General features: G+C 42.0%; 1 protein-coding gene across 4 annotated transcripts in view; it reads left to right on the top strand.

Moving 5' to 3' along the window:
• MAMDC2 (MAM domain containing 2) overlaps positions 1 to 16604 on the top strand; it is a 170517-nt gene that overhangs the window by 108108 nt on the left and 45805 nt on the right. For all 4 annotated transcript variants that reach the window (XM_004004323.5, XM_060409383.1, XM_060409384.1 and 1 more), the window contains exon 9: positions 773 to 1038. In XM_004004323.5, the coding sequence (XP_004004372.1) occupies positions 773 to 1038 (266 nt within the window). The remainder of the gene's footprint in view (positions 1 to 772; positions 1039 to 16604) is intronic.

Raw genomic sequence — 16604 nt, 5'->3', positions numbered from 1 at the left:
CACCACCAACCGGAAGAGTTCGTGAAAGGTAGAAAGGAAACACCACGTGTTTTGAAACAGAGCATTTCTTCTGGGTTCTCTTACCCTATTGCTCTCCACCCAGGTGCCCTTTCCCAATAAAATCTCTTGCTTTGTCACCACATGTGTCTCCTCAGACAATTCATTTCCGAGTGTTAGACAAGAGCCCAGTTTCGGGCCCTGGAAGGGGTCCCCCTTCCTGCAACAATTGCAGAGATAATAGGAAAATCTGCTCTGGGCCTTGTGTTCTCTGCAACCCAGTACTACTCAGTCTAGTTGTCAGCTGTTTGTCTAAAAAATAGAGAACCACAAGATGATTTCATCCTTTTTGTTTCATGAAAGGTTATAGAATTCCCTGGCAGTCTGGTGGTTAGGATGCTACTTTTTTTTTAACTGCTGAGGGCTAGGGTTCAATCCCTGATCAGGGAACTAAGATCCTGTAAGCCACATGGCATGGAAAAAAAAAAAAATGTGTACATCCTAATTGATGGCTAAAACCTGAGCATATGCAGTTGGAAATCTATGCTGGTTTATGAAGTTACTTTAAAATTGGAGGTTTATTAGCAAAAGAGTCACACAGATATTTTCTATCACCCAGGCCACAGACATTGTTAAATGCTACCCCTTAAAGCCTATAGAATAGTCTCTTTTGGCAAATTCCACTACTTTAACCAAATTTTTCCACTTGATGATCTGGGCTGAATTATTTAGGTTTTTCATTGCTGATGCACTGAAAGCTTTGTCCTATTCACAGGGTATTTCTTGCTGGCCAACACAAAGCTTACATCACAGCCTGGCTACATTGGAAGGCTCTACGGTCCCTCCCTGCGAGGAAACCTGCAGTATTGTTTGCGTTTTTATTATGCCATCTCTGGATTTTTAAAAATGAGTGACACCCTAGCAGTTTATATCTTTGAAGAGAACCATGTGGTTCAAGACAAGATCTGGTCTGTGCTGGAGTCCCCAAGGGGCGTTTGGATGCAAGCTGAAATCACCTTTAGGAAGCCCATGCCCACCAAGGTACAGTGGAATCTTTCTGCAATTTCCAGTCACTGGACTGGGTTAGTGAGTTTCTGTTTAATTATTTTCAACTGATGATGCATTGTTTTTCTTCTGTTCAAGCTGAAAGTCCCACCCTCACATCCTGTTCCCAGGCATGTGTGAGTTATATCCTTCACTTCTTTTCAATGTTCTCTCTCTCGGAATCATGGCCACATAGGAGTTTGCTTGTTGTTTAATTCTTAGACTCCCTGAGAATAGTCCAAAGAGAGAGAAAATGTGAGTAAAGTTCTACACTGAGGCTTTAAGGTCAACACCCTAAACCTCTAGCTGAACACAGGATGGGAAGCTCAGTAAAATAGGAGAGCCAACTCAGACAGAAAGAATTTACATAAGGGAACCATCAGAAGCTTATTGATAGAAGTAAGAAAACAGAGATCTTTATCGCAAAGGAAATGCAAAACAAAATTGTGATCTCTTGAATTTTACAGCTCATAAACTTAAGGAAGCTTAACAGATACAATAAATTCTGTTAACTATTAATACAACCCGGATTACAACTGGAATGGGAAAACCTGTTTTGTTTCACCTGCCAGTTGGTGAGAAGATCTCTCTCATGCACCCTCTGTGCAAGAAAGAAGGTCCCTTCCTTCAAGCAGATGCCTCACAATGGAAGCTCAATAGATATATCATTGAAGAGTGGCTGTTCAGTTGATCATGTTCGTAACTAGGCTCCTGAAGAAAAGATATACACAGCAGAGCAGTAGAACTTTCTTCACACACATTAATGGTCCAAATTTCTCTTAGTTATACCATTTGGACAGAAACATAGCTTTGTCTATAACTTCCTGGCAAAGAAATTTTGCACACTTTTTCCATCATGATGTTGCTTGGTTACTCTTAGTCCATTAGAATACACACCAGGGCATGATTAAATCTTTACAATGATTAATCAAAGATCTTTGAAAATATTTACCAAAAAAATGTTTCCCCATTGCTAGGCAAGAAAAAATGATGATTATAATGACATGACAGCCTCCTTAACTTACTGATTTCTAAAAGAGTCAAACCAATTTATGATACCTGTAGTAGAATATAAGCACAGAAGTTTTAACACATTCTCATAGGCACTGCTTTTATTGTTTTCATGCTAACTAAATAGGTAGTCCCCATTACCAATTATTTGACTCTCTCAAATAGTTATGGTAACACACACACCAAACATGTACCTAATCCATACAATCAGGGATGCACGTAATAAAATTTTTACTGTACTCCACACCCTCTGTTGCTAATGTTTTTAAAGAGGGAAAGTATAACAAGCCTTTCATTCACTTGTTTGACTTTCATTTATTCTTTTATTCGGCCATACGTTATTAGGTATAAGTTCAGTGTAAGGGATATAAAGATCAATGAGGCTCAGATTCTACTTTTGAGAATGAGATCACAGATGATAGAATGTTAAGATACAAATATGTAAACAACTAACAACAGTGCAATCTCACTGCCTCACAGAAAGGTTATACAGAAAAATAGAGGAGGAGTTCTACCAACTGGACACATAAAAATAAAGATGAACAGAGGACCAGCTGAGCTGGTGTTTGGAGGGTAAATGTTCAGGCCATGCCGGATTCTAACTCCTTTCATGCACTACCCACCTGACTCCTCTCTTCTGCCTGCCCTCAGCCCCTCATCTTTACTCACAAAAGATAGGCTGTTAGTAACTTATCTGCTCCTAGGTGTCAGTCCCTGCTCTTATTTGACTCCCATGGAATGGAAGGAAGCCACCCAGCAACTACAGATGCCCCAGAGAATTTGTCCTTTTCTTCTTTGACTGACTTCCAACCCTCCCAACAACCACACAAATCCTACCCACCTACTTCAGGAAAGATTGCTCTAGACCCAATGGGGGCAGAGAAGTTCTTATAGCCTCAGAAGGAGCTAGTATGGATTCAGTCCCAGAGCTGATGAGGAGACGGGACAGTTCAACACAAGCAAACTCTGGACACGTGTCTGAAAGAGGTGAATAGTTTTTGGAAGGTCCTTGCTAAACAGAACCAGTTTCTCAGAGAGTGAGAGAACCATCTGGCATTCGTACAGACTGCACTGAGTAAGGGAGGAAACTAATATGGAACATATACAGGCAGAGACAAATGTACATATGGTATTTCAGAGAAGAAGCAAAATGGAAAGTCAGAGTTCCCCTTACCACCCCTGTACTCAAACTCCAATTCTACTTCTTTTTCTAAACGTTTTCACCCCTGATTTTCTGATGTTTTCTCTATAATTCCAGATATTCTATTTCTGCCTCATTTCTTGATTCATTAACCTTAGCAGTATTTGCTGACTCCCTTCTATAAAAAGAAATTTGGCTTATTTATACCATTTCCTTTCATTTTCTCTATCCTCCTTATAATTTTTTAGCTGTATTTTTATTTTTAACTTGGTTCCCTTGTAACTCTGATACACCTCATCATCTGTTTCTGCTCCCATCGACTTCAGGTCGTATCCTATGACACTCCAATATGTATGGTGAATACATTTTCACCCCTCTGTTCCCCCTCCCCTCACTTACCCTCTCCACCTCTCAGTTTTCTCAGCAATACATTTGCTTCTACATAGAAATGGCTTAAAACATTTCTAATTCCTCCAGTGAAGACTTTGAGCTTTGCCAATAGCAGGATTTCCCCGTATGGGCCCCCTTGGCAATTTGGAAGGGACAGTGCCGCCTCTGTAGGCGGCCATACCTCACATGATTGGGATTTTGTCATCTGCAATGACAGCAACAACCCAAGTTATTTCCACATGTTTCCATATGGCCCCAGAGGTGCCAGGCCATCCTTGGATGAGAACTGTGGCTTTGTAAGTTGATTCTGAAAATTGAAATTAAGATCTAGCCCCACCCACAATCCATCTTTGCCTGCTTGGATCTGTGCTCAGCGGAGCAGCATAGTGGTAATGAGGGAGCCTCCCCTTCAATGACCCTCTGGCTTCCTGTTGCTCTTCTGGGAAAAGGCTTGCCTGCTCTAACATCAGCCTCTCCCCAGCCTTGCCTCTTACTCCCCCCATTCTAATAACATTGCGATCAGTTCCTGGAACACACTGCTCTCTTCCACCTTGGGCCATTGCACACCCAGTTTCCTCTGCCTACACTCTTGTTAATTCAGTCACTGGCTTGAACTTCCCTTCTGCAGAAACTCCTTTTCTGGCTCTTTCCTCAGAATAGATTAGTGTTCCCTGGGCCTCCTAGGCCTCTTCTCCATCATTCTGGAGACAGGATAGCACAGCAATTAAAAGAAATGATTGAGGAGTCTGTTTTCAAATCTCCATTCTACCACTTAAATGACTTTGCAATCTTAGTTTTTTCCCTTAATTGAGACATGATTGACATGCGTTTGAGGGGCACAGTGTAGTGGTTTGGTGTATGTATTGTGAAATGATCACCACAGTGCATCTAGTTAACATCCATCACCTCGCATAGTTCATGAGTATTTTTTCTTGTGATAAGAACTTCTAAGATTTATTCACTTAGCGACTTTCAAATATACAATGCAGTTTGCTAAATATACTCACCTTGCTGCTCTATAAATTTAAAAGTGAAGAAACTGAAGTTTCCAAAAGTTAATATAGTACTATTCTTGCTGTTACCTTGCCGCTGTACCCCAGACAAAATCCTATACAGTTGTGCCTTTAAAATACATCTCAGTTATGTTTACTTCTGTGTCCCCAACCACCACCCTAGTCTAAGCCACCATCATTTCTTACCTAAATTGCTCCGTATCTTTCTATCTGGTTTTTCTGCTTCCACCTTGCTCTCGACACTCGCATGCAGCCACCAGAATCATCATCTTGAAATGGAAATAGGATCAGGCCACTCTCCTGCCAGAAACTGTCCTGTGGTCTTTAGAATAAAGCCGCATTCCCTTCTGTGGCTCATCAGGCCCTGTACCATCTGGCCCCTGCATCCTTCATGAGCTTCACCTTCCTTTGCTCTGCCCATGATCACATGGTCACACAGTCCCCATGGTCCCGCTGGCCTTCTCTCGGTCTCCTGAGTCCCAAGGCCTTTCCTTCACTGGGGACATCATGCTTGCAGTCCCCTCGCCCACTTATCCTATGTCAAGATGGTTCTTGTTCTTCTGTCCTGGTCAGATGTCTCCTTTTAGACAGGAACTGCCTGACCACCTGGTCTGCAACTGCTTTTTCCATGCCCAGATTATTCTACAAGATATCACCTAGTTTATTTTGTGCATAGCATTTACCCTGATCTGAAATTTTCTCATTTGTTTGTCCACTTGTTCATTGTCCATCTCTTTTCCCATAAAAATATGACACTGAAAAATGAGTAAGTAAAAGAATGAGAGTGGACTTTCTAAGGCTGGTAAGTGACAGAGCTGGGGTTTGATCCATGGTCTATAGACTGTCAGAATCCTGCCCTTTGCCTCTGGTATGGCAATCCTGGGTGCTCAGGACTTCCATCCAGTTTTGGGGAAGGCCTATTCTTCTGTAGTGGAGAATGTGAGGCTCCCAAATGTGCCTTGGGGCATGGGCACCATCTTTTATTTTATTTAATTCTCACAACATTCCTGTAAGGGAAGTGAAGTGTCTCCTTTTAGTGCCCTTGGCCTTCTAGAAGTCAAAGTTATACCAACTCCGGGTCACATCCTACTAGAAATGGATGCCTGAGCTCAGAGTTCGCTGCACATATGCCGCTGTTGTGAGGAAAACCCTTCCCTGCCTCTGCTTCAAGTCCTCACTGCCCCATTCCTGAAGCCAATCAAGGGCCAGTGGTCAGGGACCAACTCATCAAGAGTGAGTGGCTGCCTTTTTGTACCTGTTCCCTGGCTGAAAGCCTTGTATGTGAATTTTGAATACACCTAGCCTAATTTTCCGGAGAAGGCGATGGCACCCCACTCCAGTACTCTTGCCTGGAAAATCTCATGGACGGAGGAGCCTGGAAGGCTGCAGTCCATGGGGTCGCTAACAGTCGGACATGACTGAGCGACTTCACTTTCACTTTTCACTTTCATGCATTGGAGAAGGAAATGGCAACCCGCTCCAGTGTTCTTGCCTGGAGAATCCCAGGGACGGGGGAGCCTGGTGGGCTGCCGTCTGTCAGGTCGCACAGAGTCGGACACGACTGACACAACTTAGCAGCCGCACCAGCAGCAGCCTACTTTTCACTGGTAGAGATGTTTGGTACATATGTGTGAGTATCTGTGCTGCATAGTCAAAATAATAACAACAATAATCTCTTACTTTCACATTGCTCCTGAGTGTGACCTGCTTTCATGAACATTATCTTCACCTCTCAGTGAGTTGGCTTGTGAGACTAGAAATGAGCTGAGTAAGGGCAGCCTGCACAGAACTGTAAAAAAGTCAGGACTTTTTTCCCTCTTTCCTTTTGTTTGTCCCTACATGTTACCTCATCTGTGCCTTCCCAGGTAGCTTCCACTCTGAATGCTTCTTTACCTTTATTTCAACATTTGCTCTTAACCAGACCATTTTAAGGACAATGGGTTGATTTGATTAACAAGTCCCTGCTAGCTCCCAAGTCTAATGTTTGATAGAAACTATAATATATATTAATATTTCTATTTAAGGAATAGTAGCAATGATAAGAATGTTCCTGAGATCATTCTAGCCAAACAGCCATATGGGTGGATTATGTATAATGTCATAGCTGCCAACAGGACTAGGGACTTTCATTGACTGCTTTCCATGTGCCAGGAGCAATGCTAAATATTCGACATGCATTACTTCATTTGGTTCCACAACACCTTAGGAAGGAAGGCTATATAGCTGCATTTAACAGATGAGGGAAATTAAGGACCTTATTCAACATCACACAGTTACTAAGAGGCAGAGCAGAGAGGTAAATCCAAGTCTTTTTCAATCCAGAAGCCACGCCTTTTGTACTATGCTTTATGCCCCTAGCTCTCTTCTGGCTTATGTCAAAACTATAGGATCAGGTGAGGAGAAACCAGCCCTAACTCAAGACTTCCAAAGATTTCCGGGACTTTATTATTGACTCTCAGTTGTTCTATTTTAGAAATCACTTTGGCTCCAAGGAGCCAAAATTCAAGGCTCCAAGGTCAAAACTTTGGCTCCAAAGGTCAAAATTCAAGGTGCTTCAACATAGACAAAGGAGATCTGTGGGGTAGAAGGAAGAATGGCATCATGCCTGAGACTTGGCTGTGGATTCTCTGGCTTTTATGCCTTTATACTTGGGGCTAGGTATGTGAGTCTCTCTGAGCCTTGCTCTTCTTATACAAAATGGGTGTATTAGCAGTACCTACCTCATAGGCTTATGGTGCATGTAAAGCCCTCAGCTTAGCACCTGGCACGTAATTGCCATTGATTAAATGTAGCCAGAGAGAGAGCAAGAGTGAGAGAGAAAAGAGAATTCTTTAGTCTCTTTTGAACAAAGAGACTACAGGATTTTTTTTTCTAGGTCCTGATCCTCATAAGGATTCATAAGCATCATCTCTTTCAGTTCAGTCGCTGTCGTGTCCGACTCTTTGCGACCCCATGAATTGCAGCACTCCAGGCCTCCCTGTCCATCACCAACTCCCAGAGTTCACCCAAACTCATGTCCACCGTTTGGTGATGCCATCCAGCCATCTCATCCTCTGTCGTCCCCTTCTCCTCCTGCCCCCAATCCCTTCCAGCATCAGAGTCTTTTTCAATGAGTCAACTCTTCGCATGAGGTGGCCAAAGTATCATCTCTTCAGTATGTGACTAATTCTGTACCTTAACTTTTCTTTAAATTAAAAATCAGGTCTGAGTTAAACATTCATTTTGATAGTACCAGACTGCTATGCTTACATAATCATCAACTAATATATTTGTTAATGTTTTAGAAACATTTTGAAAAACCATGAATCATGAAATGGTTTTCTTTTTCCTTTTTTAAAAATGTATTTATTTGGTTGCTTTGGGCCTTTGTGGGATCTTCGTTCTGTCATGCAGGAACTTTCGTTGTAGTACTTGGGCATAGTTACTGTACAGCATGTGGGATCTTAGTCTCAGACCAGGGATCTAACCCAAGTCCCCTGCATTGCAAGACAGATTCTTAACCACTGGACCACCAGAGAAGTCCTATGAAATGGGTTTTCTTGATCTGATTGTCCTTAGCACATTACTAAATATAGAACAGTAATCAAGACTTACACTGAAACTTTCACACACCAGAAATAGTCATGAGGGGAGCAAACAATTCACTCCAGAATGCTTTTCCTGAAAGCCAAAAGTCAGGAGAGACTAGAGTCATTGTCAGAAAGTGTGTAATGATGAAGCACAAACATTAGCCTTTATATTCAAATCCTTGGGGTGACGTTGTGCTTGGTCACTAAAGAACCTATGTTAGGTCCTGCAATATCTTTTGACTGGAAAAGAATTTTCCTTTTAAAAAAAAAAGAATTTTCCTTTTAACAAAAATCACTAAGTAGTCTGTTAATTAGAGGCACTGGAAGGAACTCAGTATCATGCTCATTAAATATTTCTTTTGAAAAAAATTTTAAATGGCCCATAAATGAGAGCATGACCAGATATACTCTTTCATCTGGGTCAGGCTTAATGATCAGCTCAGTAGTCATTAACATCTGCATGGTAAACCCTTCAAAATCTACATCTTTATTCTGTTGTAAGATTAAAGAACAAACTTCAAAAGTCACTTAAGAATATAGAGAAAACCTTCATATAGCCAGTTTGAAAAATATACATTTTTTTAACCAGTTCAGTTCAGTCGCTCAGTCATGTCCGACTCTTTGCGACCCCATGAGCCGCAGCAGGCCAGGTCTCTGTGTCCATCACCAACCACCGGAGTCAACCCAAACCCATGTCCATCAAGTTCATGATGCCATCCAACCATCTCATCCTCTGTCGTCCCCTTCTCCTCCTGCCCTCAATCCCTCCCAGCATCAGGGTCTTTTCCAATGAGTCAGCTCTTCACATCAGGTGGCCAAAGTATTGGAGTTTCAGCTTCAACATCAATCCTTCCAATGAACACCCAGGACTCATGTCCTTTAGAATGGACTGGTTGGCTCTCCTTGCAGTCCAAGGGACTCTCAAGAGTCTTCTCCAACACCACAGTTCAAAAGCATCAATTCTTCGGTGCTCAGTTTTCTTCACAGTCCAACTCTCACATCCATACATGACTACTGGAAAAACCATGGCCTTGACTAGACAGACCTTTGTTGGTGAAGTAATGTCTCTGCTTTTTAATATGCTGTCTAGCTTGGTCATTGCAGTGGTCCAGCCCCAGTGGATCCAGGGAATTCGAAGCAAGGACGGCGTTGGCGAGGAAAGACTTATTTATTTATTAATATAAGATTAGATTAGGGAGAAATAGTGTAGTAGGAAAATTAAGTGGAGACAGAAGGCTGAATAACTTGGTTTACGTGGGAAGCCAATAAAGTTCCAGACAAGGAGCTTGCACCATCGACGTTAGGCCACTGGAGTCCTCTTGAATATCGGGGGTGCCCCGCCTTGGGCTCCCCCTCACCTGAATCTTAAAAGCCGGGACAAGTAAGTATACATGGTGAGCCTCCACGCCCCAGATGGGAATTCAGCCAGAAATTAGAGAGGAGACACGGGGGAAACCAGTCCAGCGACTGGCCCCGGCCTCTATTGTCTAGAAAGGCCTTTTATACCTTTTTGATTGTACATAGAGATCAATGGGTAATGCAAAATTATGCAGTGTTAGCAACCCCAGACTCTTATCAAAACCAGGCTTTTCTCTCTGCATACCTAGTTGTATACACAAGTCTTAGGTAATTTACATCATCTTCCGGCCAAAAGGGCCAATTAACATTTTACAGCATTTTTTTCTGATAAGGGTTTGTCAACCAGAAGACTTATTTGTGTTGATCTTCCCAAAGTCTGATGCCACTCCCAGAAAGCACTAAATAAAGTTACATTCTTACATAGCAAAGATACAGCAACTTATAACAAGTAAAAGGAGTACAGTGATTTATAACAAAAGAAAAGTAATTAACTCAAAAGTCTAGTGTTGCTAACATCAAAACTACCATATATCTTTTTCCATATCCCGTTTACATTGATTAACATCCTCCCAGGTGCCTAAAAGATAAAAGAATATGGAGGCCTGGCAGTAGTCATTGAGTCAACAGTGAAAACCCTCTACCAATATGATTTTTAACTCTTTAGAAAAGGCTCTGTATCTTTAAGATGGTTTAAGCTTTGTGCCTCTCATGGCTGGGGGGCTGTAAGCAATTCACAAGCTGCAAGAGGTCCAGGGGAACCTGTTAGGCAAGCTAGAGAGTTATCAGAGGGGGTTTAACTGAAACATCCCTTTCAAATGCAGACTAAAGCCCTGATTTGACTGTTTCCAGAGAATATCAGAAGAGTGGAAAAGCAGGCAGATTCTTATTTTTGGGGGGGTGGATGCTCAGGAAATTCCAGGGGAACCCCTGAAGCCTAATCACATCCTTGCGTTTTGTCAGGCTTCCTTCCTCATGACCTTGTCATGGGCAGGATTCCTCACGCTGGCTCCCGGCAGGTCATAACATTCCTTCTGAGGAGTAAGCATCTTTTAATTTCATGGCTGCAATAACCATCTGTAGTGATATTGGAGCCAGAAAAATAGTCAGCCACTGTTTTCACTGTTTCCCCATCTATCTGCCATGAAGTGATGGGACCAGATGCCATGATCTTTGTTTTCTCAATGTTGAGCTTTAAGCCAACTTTTTCACTCTCCTCTTTCACTTGCATCAAGAGGCTTTTTAGTTCCTCTTCACTTTCTGCCATAGGGGTGGTGTCATCTGCATATCTGAGGTTATTGATATTTCTCCTGGCAATCTTGATTCTAGCTTGTGCTTCCTCTGGCCCAGCATTTCTCATGAGGTACTCTGCATATAAGTTAAATAAGCAGGGTGACAATATACAGCCTTGACATACTCCTTTTCCTCTTTGGAACCAGTCTGTTGTTCCATGTCCAGTTCTAACTTTGCTTCCTGATCTGCATACAGGTTTCTCAAGAGGCAGATCAGGTGGTCTGGTAGTCCCATCTCTTTCAGAATTTTCCACAGTTTATTGTGATCCACACAGTCAAAGGCTTTGGCATAGTCAATAAAGCAGAAGTAGATGTTTTTCTGGAACTTTCTTGCTTTTTTGATGATCCAGTGGATGTTGGCAATATGATCTCTGGTTCCTCTGCCTTTTCTTAAACCAGCTGGAACATCTGGAATTTCATGGTTCAAGTATTGATGAAGCCTGGCTTGGAGAATTTTGAGCATTACTTTACTAGCATGTGAGATGAGTGCAATTGCGCAGTAGTTTGAGCATTCTTTGACATTGCCTTTCTTTGGGATTGGAATGAAAACCGACCTTTTCCAGTCCTGTGGGCACTGCTGAGTTTCCATATCTGCTGGCATATTGAGTGCAGCACTTTCACAGTATCATCTTTCAGAATTTGAAACAGCTCCACTGGAATTCCATCACCTCCACTAGCTTTGTTCGTAGTGATGGTTCCTAAGGGCCACTTGACTTCACATTCCAGGATGTCTGGCTCTAGATGAGTGATCACACCATCATGATTATCTGGGTCATGAAGATCTTTTTTGTACAGTTCTGTGTATTCTTGCCACCTCTTCTTAATATCTTCTGCTTCTGTTAGGTCTATACTTTTTCTGTCCTTTATCGAGCCCATCTTTGCATGAAATGTTCCCTTGGTATGTCTAATTTTCTTCAAGAGATCTCTAATCTTTCCCATTCCATTGCTTTCCTCTATTTCTTTGCATTGATCACTGAGGAAGGCTTTCTTATCTCTCCTTGCTATTCTTTGGAACTCTGCATTCAAATGGGTATATCTTTCCTTTTATCCTTTGCTTTTCACTTCCCATCTTTCACAGCTATTTATAAGGCCTCCTCAGACAGCCGTTTTGCTTTTTTGCATTTCTTTTTCTTGGGGATGGTCTTGATTCCTGTCTCCTGTACAATGTCACGAACCTCCATCCATAGTTCATCAGGCACTTTGTCTATCAGATCTAGTCCTTTAAATCTATTTCTCACTTCCACTGTATAGTCATAAGGGATTTGATTTAGGTTATATATGAATGATCTAGTGGTTTTCTCCACTTTCTTCAATTTCAGTCTGAATTTGGCAATAAAGAGTTCATGATCCGAGCCACAGTCAGCTCCTGGTCTTGTTTTTGCTGACTGTATAGAGCTTCTCCATCTTTGGCTGCAAAGAATATAATCAATTTGATTTCAGTGTCGACCATCTGGTGATGTCCATGTGTAGGGTCTTCTCTTGTGATGTTGGAAGAGGGTGTTTGCTATGACCAGTGCATTCTCTTGGCAGAATTCTATTAGCCTCTGCTCTGCTTCATTCTGTACTCCAAGGCCAAATTTGTCTTTCACTCCAGGTGTTTCTTGACTTCCTACTTTAACCAGGCAAGAACCTTATGTCAGCGTGCTTCCCTGATAGCTCAGTTGGTAAAGAATCCACCTGCAATGCAGGAGACTCCAGTTCAATTCCTGGGTCAGGAAGACCCACTGGAGAAAGGATAACGTACCCACTTCAGTACTGTTGGAATTCCCTTGTGGCTCAGCTGGTAAAGAATCCACCTGCAATGCAGGAGATCTGGGCTTGATCCCTGGGTTGGGAAGATGCCCTGAAGAAAGAAAAGGCTACCCACTCCAGTATTCTGGCCTGAAGAATTCCATGGACTGTATAGCCCATGGGGTCACAAAGAGTCACTTTGGGGTCTCAAAGTGCTTCCATATGTCAACACTTATCAGAGTATGTCCCATGGAGTACAAATCCCTTGAATTGTTCTATTGAAAACCGGTTACGTGGTCAAATGAGTTGGAGAAATTTTGCATGCTAGATCTCTACTCTTCCACATACACATAGGAAGGTTTGCCCTGCACAGTAACATGTTAGAAACTCTGATAAGTTCTACATTAAAGAATCCTGTTTAACCTTGTGTAAGGTGGCAGTTTTCTCAGAGTATGTGACATAGACCCCTTGTGTAGCACCTTTTAATGAAATACTACTATCCTAGCTTTTGAACTGTGGTGTTGGAGAAGACTCTTGAGAGTCCCTTGTACTGCAAGGGAGATCCAACCAATCCATCCTAAAGGAAATCAGTCCTAAATATTCATAGGAAGGACTGCTGCTGAAGCTGAAATTCCAATACTTTGGCTACCTGATATAAAGAAGTGACTCATTGGAAAAGACCCTGATGCTGGGAAAGATTGAAGGCAGGAGAAGGGAACGATAGAGGATGAGATGGTTGGATGGCATCACTGACTCAATGGGCATGAGTTTGAGTAAACTCTGGGAGTTGGAGATGGACAGGGAGGCCTGGCATGCTGCAGTTCATGGTGTCGCAAAGAGTCAGACACAACTGAGCAACTGAACTGAACTGAACTATCCTAGCATCATACATTGTACTGAAATTATCTCCTTACATACCTATCTTTGTTAGCTTACATCAGACTGTAAGCTTCTGGAGACCAGAGACCTATATCTTATTTTTTTTTTATTTCTAATGTAACACAATTTCTAGAACAGAGTGAGTAGTCAAAGGATACTGAGCTTTCAAGGAAAATGTGTTGATGGCAAGGAAGAACAATGTAAATCAATCACAGGAAGAAGGAAGATTAACTCTTTCTGCTTTTGAATCATATAAACCGTAATCTCTTATAGCCCAGAGCCATAGGTCCTGCAAAGAATTTGAATATGAACAATTAAAAGCAGGAATAACCTGCTGGAGTAGATATAAGGATTCACACAGACACATATATGCTGAGTCTGGATTGAGGCTTCTTATGATGATTTTTATTAAGACCAAAAGCTGTAACCCTTTTCTTTGGAACAACTTACATCACTCCATTTCCCTATTCCCAAAGACTGATATGAGGTTTTTCCCAGCCCTCTTGATTTACCTGATCCTTTTCCTATCTCCCAATACAGCCTCCATGTTTCTCAAGCCTCCATTCTGTGCTGTGGTCTATGGAGCACTCACCTCCACATCAGTCTTCCTTTCCACACGTCCTCTGGCTTCTTCCTCCTTGGTCCTCTGAACCCCTGGGAACCTAAGCAACTATTTTCATCTTCTTTGCCCTGAGCTTTTCAGCACAACTGGAGAAAATAAGATTAGTTTCCACTGTCCCCTCCATGTTACTGGATCCAAACTGCTGGGAAAGTCTTTTACTCAGATCATCTCTCACTGACTTCCTTTCCCATTCCTTACCCCAGATATTCAGATCCATTTCAGTCACAAGTCTCCAACTTGATTTTCTCTGCCTCATTCTTAGGATGTGACCTCATGGGTTCATCTCCCAAAAGAATGAAGGCATTGAGAATAAGCCCCTTCAATTTTGTTTCTCTCCAAATCCTCACCTGTGTCTCTTTGACTCTGACAGTTGGTTTCTCATTCAAAATCAACCAGTTGTTTATTTGATTTCACCATCTTGCCACCCTGATTTCATAAATTGTTCTCTTTCTCATAAATTTTTAATTTTTGTTAGTTCTTTACATACTGCCAGCAAATGTTGATCATACAAATGAACAGCAAACCTTCTTTTTACCTTTTTATCCATTTAAGTTGTCACCCTATCCTATTCCTTTAGTCTTCAAACTCTTTGGAAAATGTTTTCAATTACTGTCTAGGATCCAGTGCAGTTTCTCATCCTTCAAATCCTTGCCTTACTCCCCCACTGCTTCCTCAAAGGATTTCAGTTCAGTTGCTCAGTCACGTCCAATTCTTTGTGACCCCATGAACTGCAGCATGCCAGGCCTTCCTGTCCATCACAAACTCCTGGAGCTTGCTCAAACTCATGTCCGTCAAGTTAGAGATGCCATCAACCATCTCATTCTCTGTTGTCCCCTTCTCCTCCTGCCTTCAATCTTTGCCAGCATCAGGGTCTTTTCCAATAAGTCAGTTCTTTGCATCAGGTGGCCAAAGTATTGGAGCTTCAGTTTCAGCATCAGTCCTTCCAATGAACACCCAGGACTGATCTCCTTTAGGATGGACTGGTTTGATCTCCTTGCAGTACAAGAGACTCTCAAGAGCATCCTCAAACACCACAGTTCAAAAGCATCAATTCTTTGGTGCTCAGCTTTCTTTATGATCCAACTCTCACAGCCATGCGTGACTACTGGAAAAACCATAGCCTTGACTAGATGGGCCTTTGTTGGCAAAGTAATGTCTCTGCTTTTTAATATGCTGTCTAGGTTGGTCATAACTTTTCTTCCAAGGAGCAAGCATCTTTTAATTTCATGGCTGCAGTCACTATCTGCAGTGATTTTGGAGCCCCCCAAAATAAATTCTGTCACTGTTTCCATTGTTTCCCCATCTATTTGCCTCGAAGTGATGGAACTGGATGCCATGATCTTTGTTTTTTGAATGTTGAGTTTTAAGCCCACTTTTTCACTCTCTTCTTTCACTTTCATCAATGGGCTCTTTAATTCTGCTTCAATGTCTTCCATAAGTGTGGTGTCATCGGCATATCTGAGATTATTGATATTTTCCCTAGCAATCTTTATTCCAGCTTGTGCTTCATCCAGCCCATCATTTCACATGATGTACTCTGCATCCAAGTTAAATAAGTGAGTTGACCAATATACAGCCTTGATGTACTCCTTTCCCAATTTGTAACCAGTCTGTTGTTCCATGTCTGGTTCTAGCTATTGCTTCTTGACCTGCATACAGATTTCTCAGGAGGCAGGTAAGTTGATCAGATACTCCCATTCCTTTAAGAATTTTCCAGTTTGTTGTGATCCACACAGTCAAAGGCTTTAGCATAGTCAATGAAGAAGAAGTAGATGTTTTTCTGTAATTCTCCTGCTTTTTCTATGATCTAATGGATGTTGGCAATTTGATTTCTGATTCTTCTGCCTTTTCTAAATGCAGCTTAAAAGAATGCTCAGACTATCACACAATTGCACTCATCTCACATGCTAGTAATGATCAAAATTCCCCAAGCCGGGCTTCAGCAATATGTGAACTGTGAACTTCCAGATGTTCAAGCTGGTTTTAGAAAAGGCAGAGGAACCAGAGATCAAATTGCCAACATCCACTGGATCATCAAAAAAGCAAGAGAGTTCCAGGAAAACATCTACGTCTGCTTTGTTGACTATGCCAAAGCCTTTGACTGTGTGGATCACAATAAACTGTGCAAGATTCTTAAAGAGATGGGAATACCAGACCACCTGACCTGCCTCTTGAGAAATTTGTATGTGGGTCAGGAAGCAACAGTTAGAACTGGACATGGAACAACAGACTGGTTCCAAACAGGAAAAGGAGTATGTCAAGGCTGTATATTGTAACCTTGCTTATTTAACTTATATGCAGAGTACATCATGAGAAACGCTGGGCTGGAAGAAGCACAAGGTGGAATCAAGATTGCCAGGAGAAATATCAATAACCTCAGATATGCAGATGACACCACCCTTATGGCAGAAAGTGAAGAGGAACTAGAAAGCCTCTTGATGCAAGTGAAAGAGGAGAGTGAAAAAGTTGGCTTAAAGCTCAACATTGAGAAAACGAAGATCATGGCATCTGGTCCCATCACTTCATTGGAAATAGATGGGTAAACAGTGGAAACAGTGT

Source organism: Ovis aries, chromosome 2 (genome assembly GCF_016772045.2).
Source record: "Ovis aries strain OAR_USU_Benz2616 breed Rambouillet chromosome 2, ARS-UI_Ramb_v3.0, whole genome shotgun sequence".
NCBI lineage: Eukaryota > Metazoa > Chordata > Mammalia > Artiodactyla > Bovidae > Ovis > Ovis aries.
This window is presented reverse-complemented; position numbering and strand designations above follow the sequence as displayed.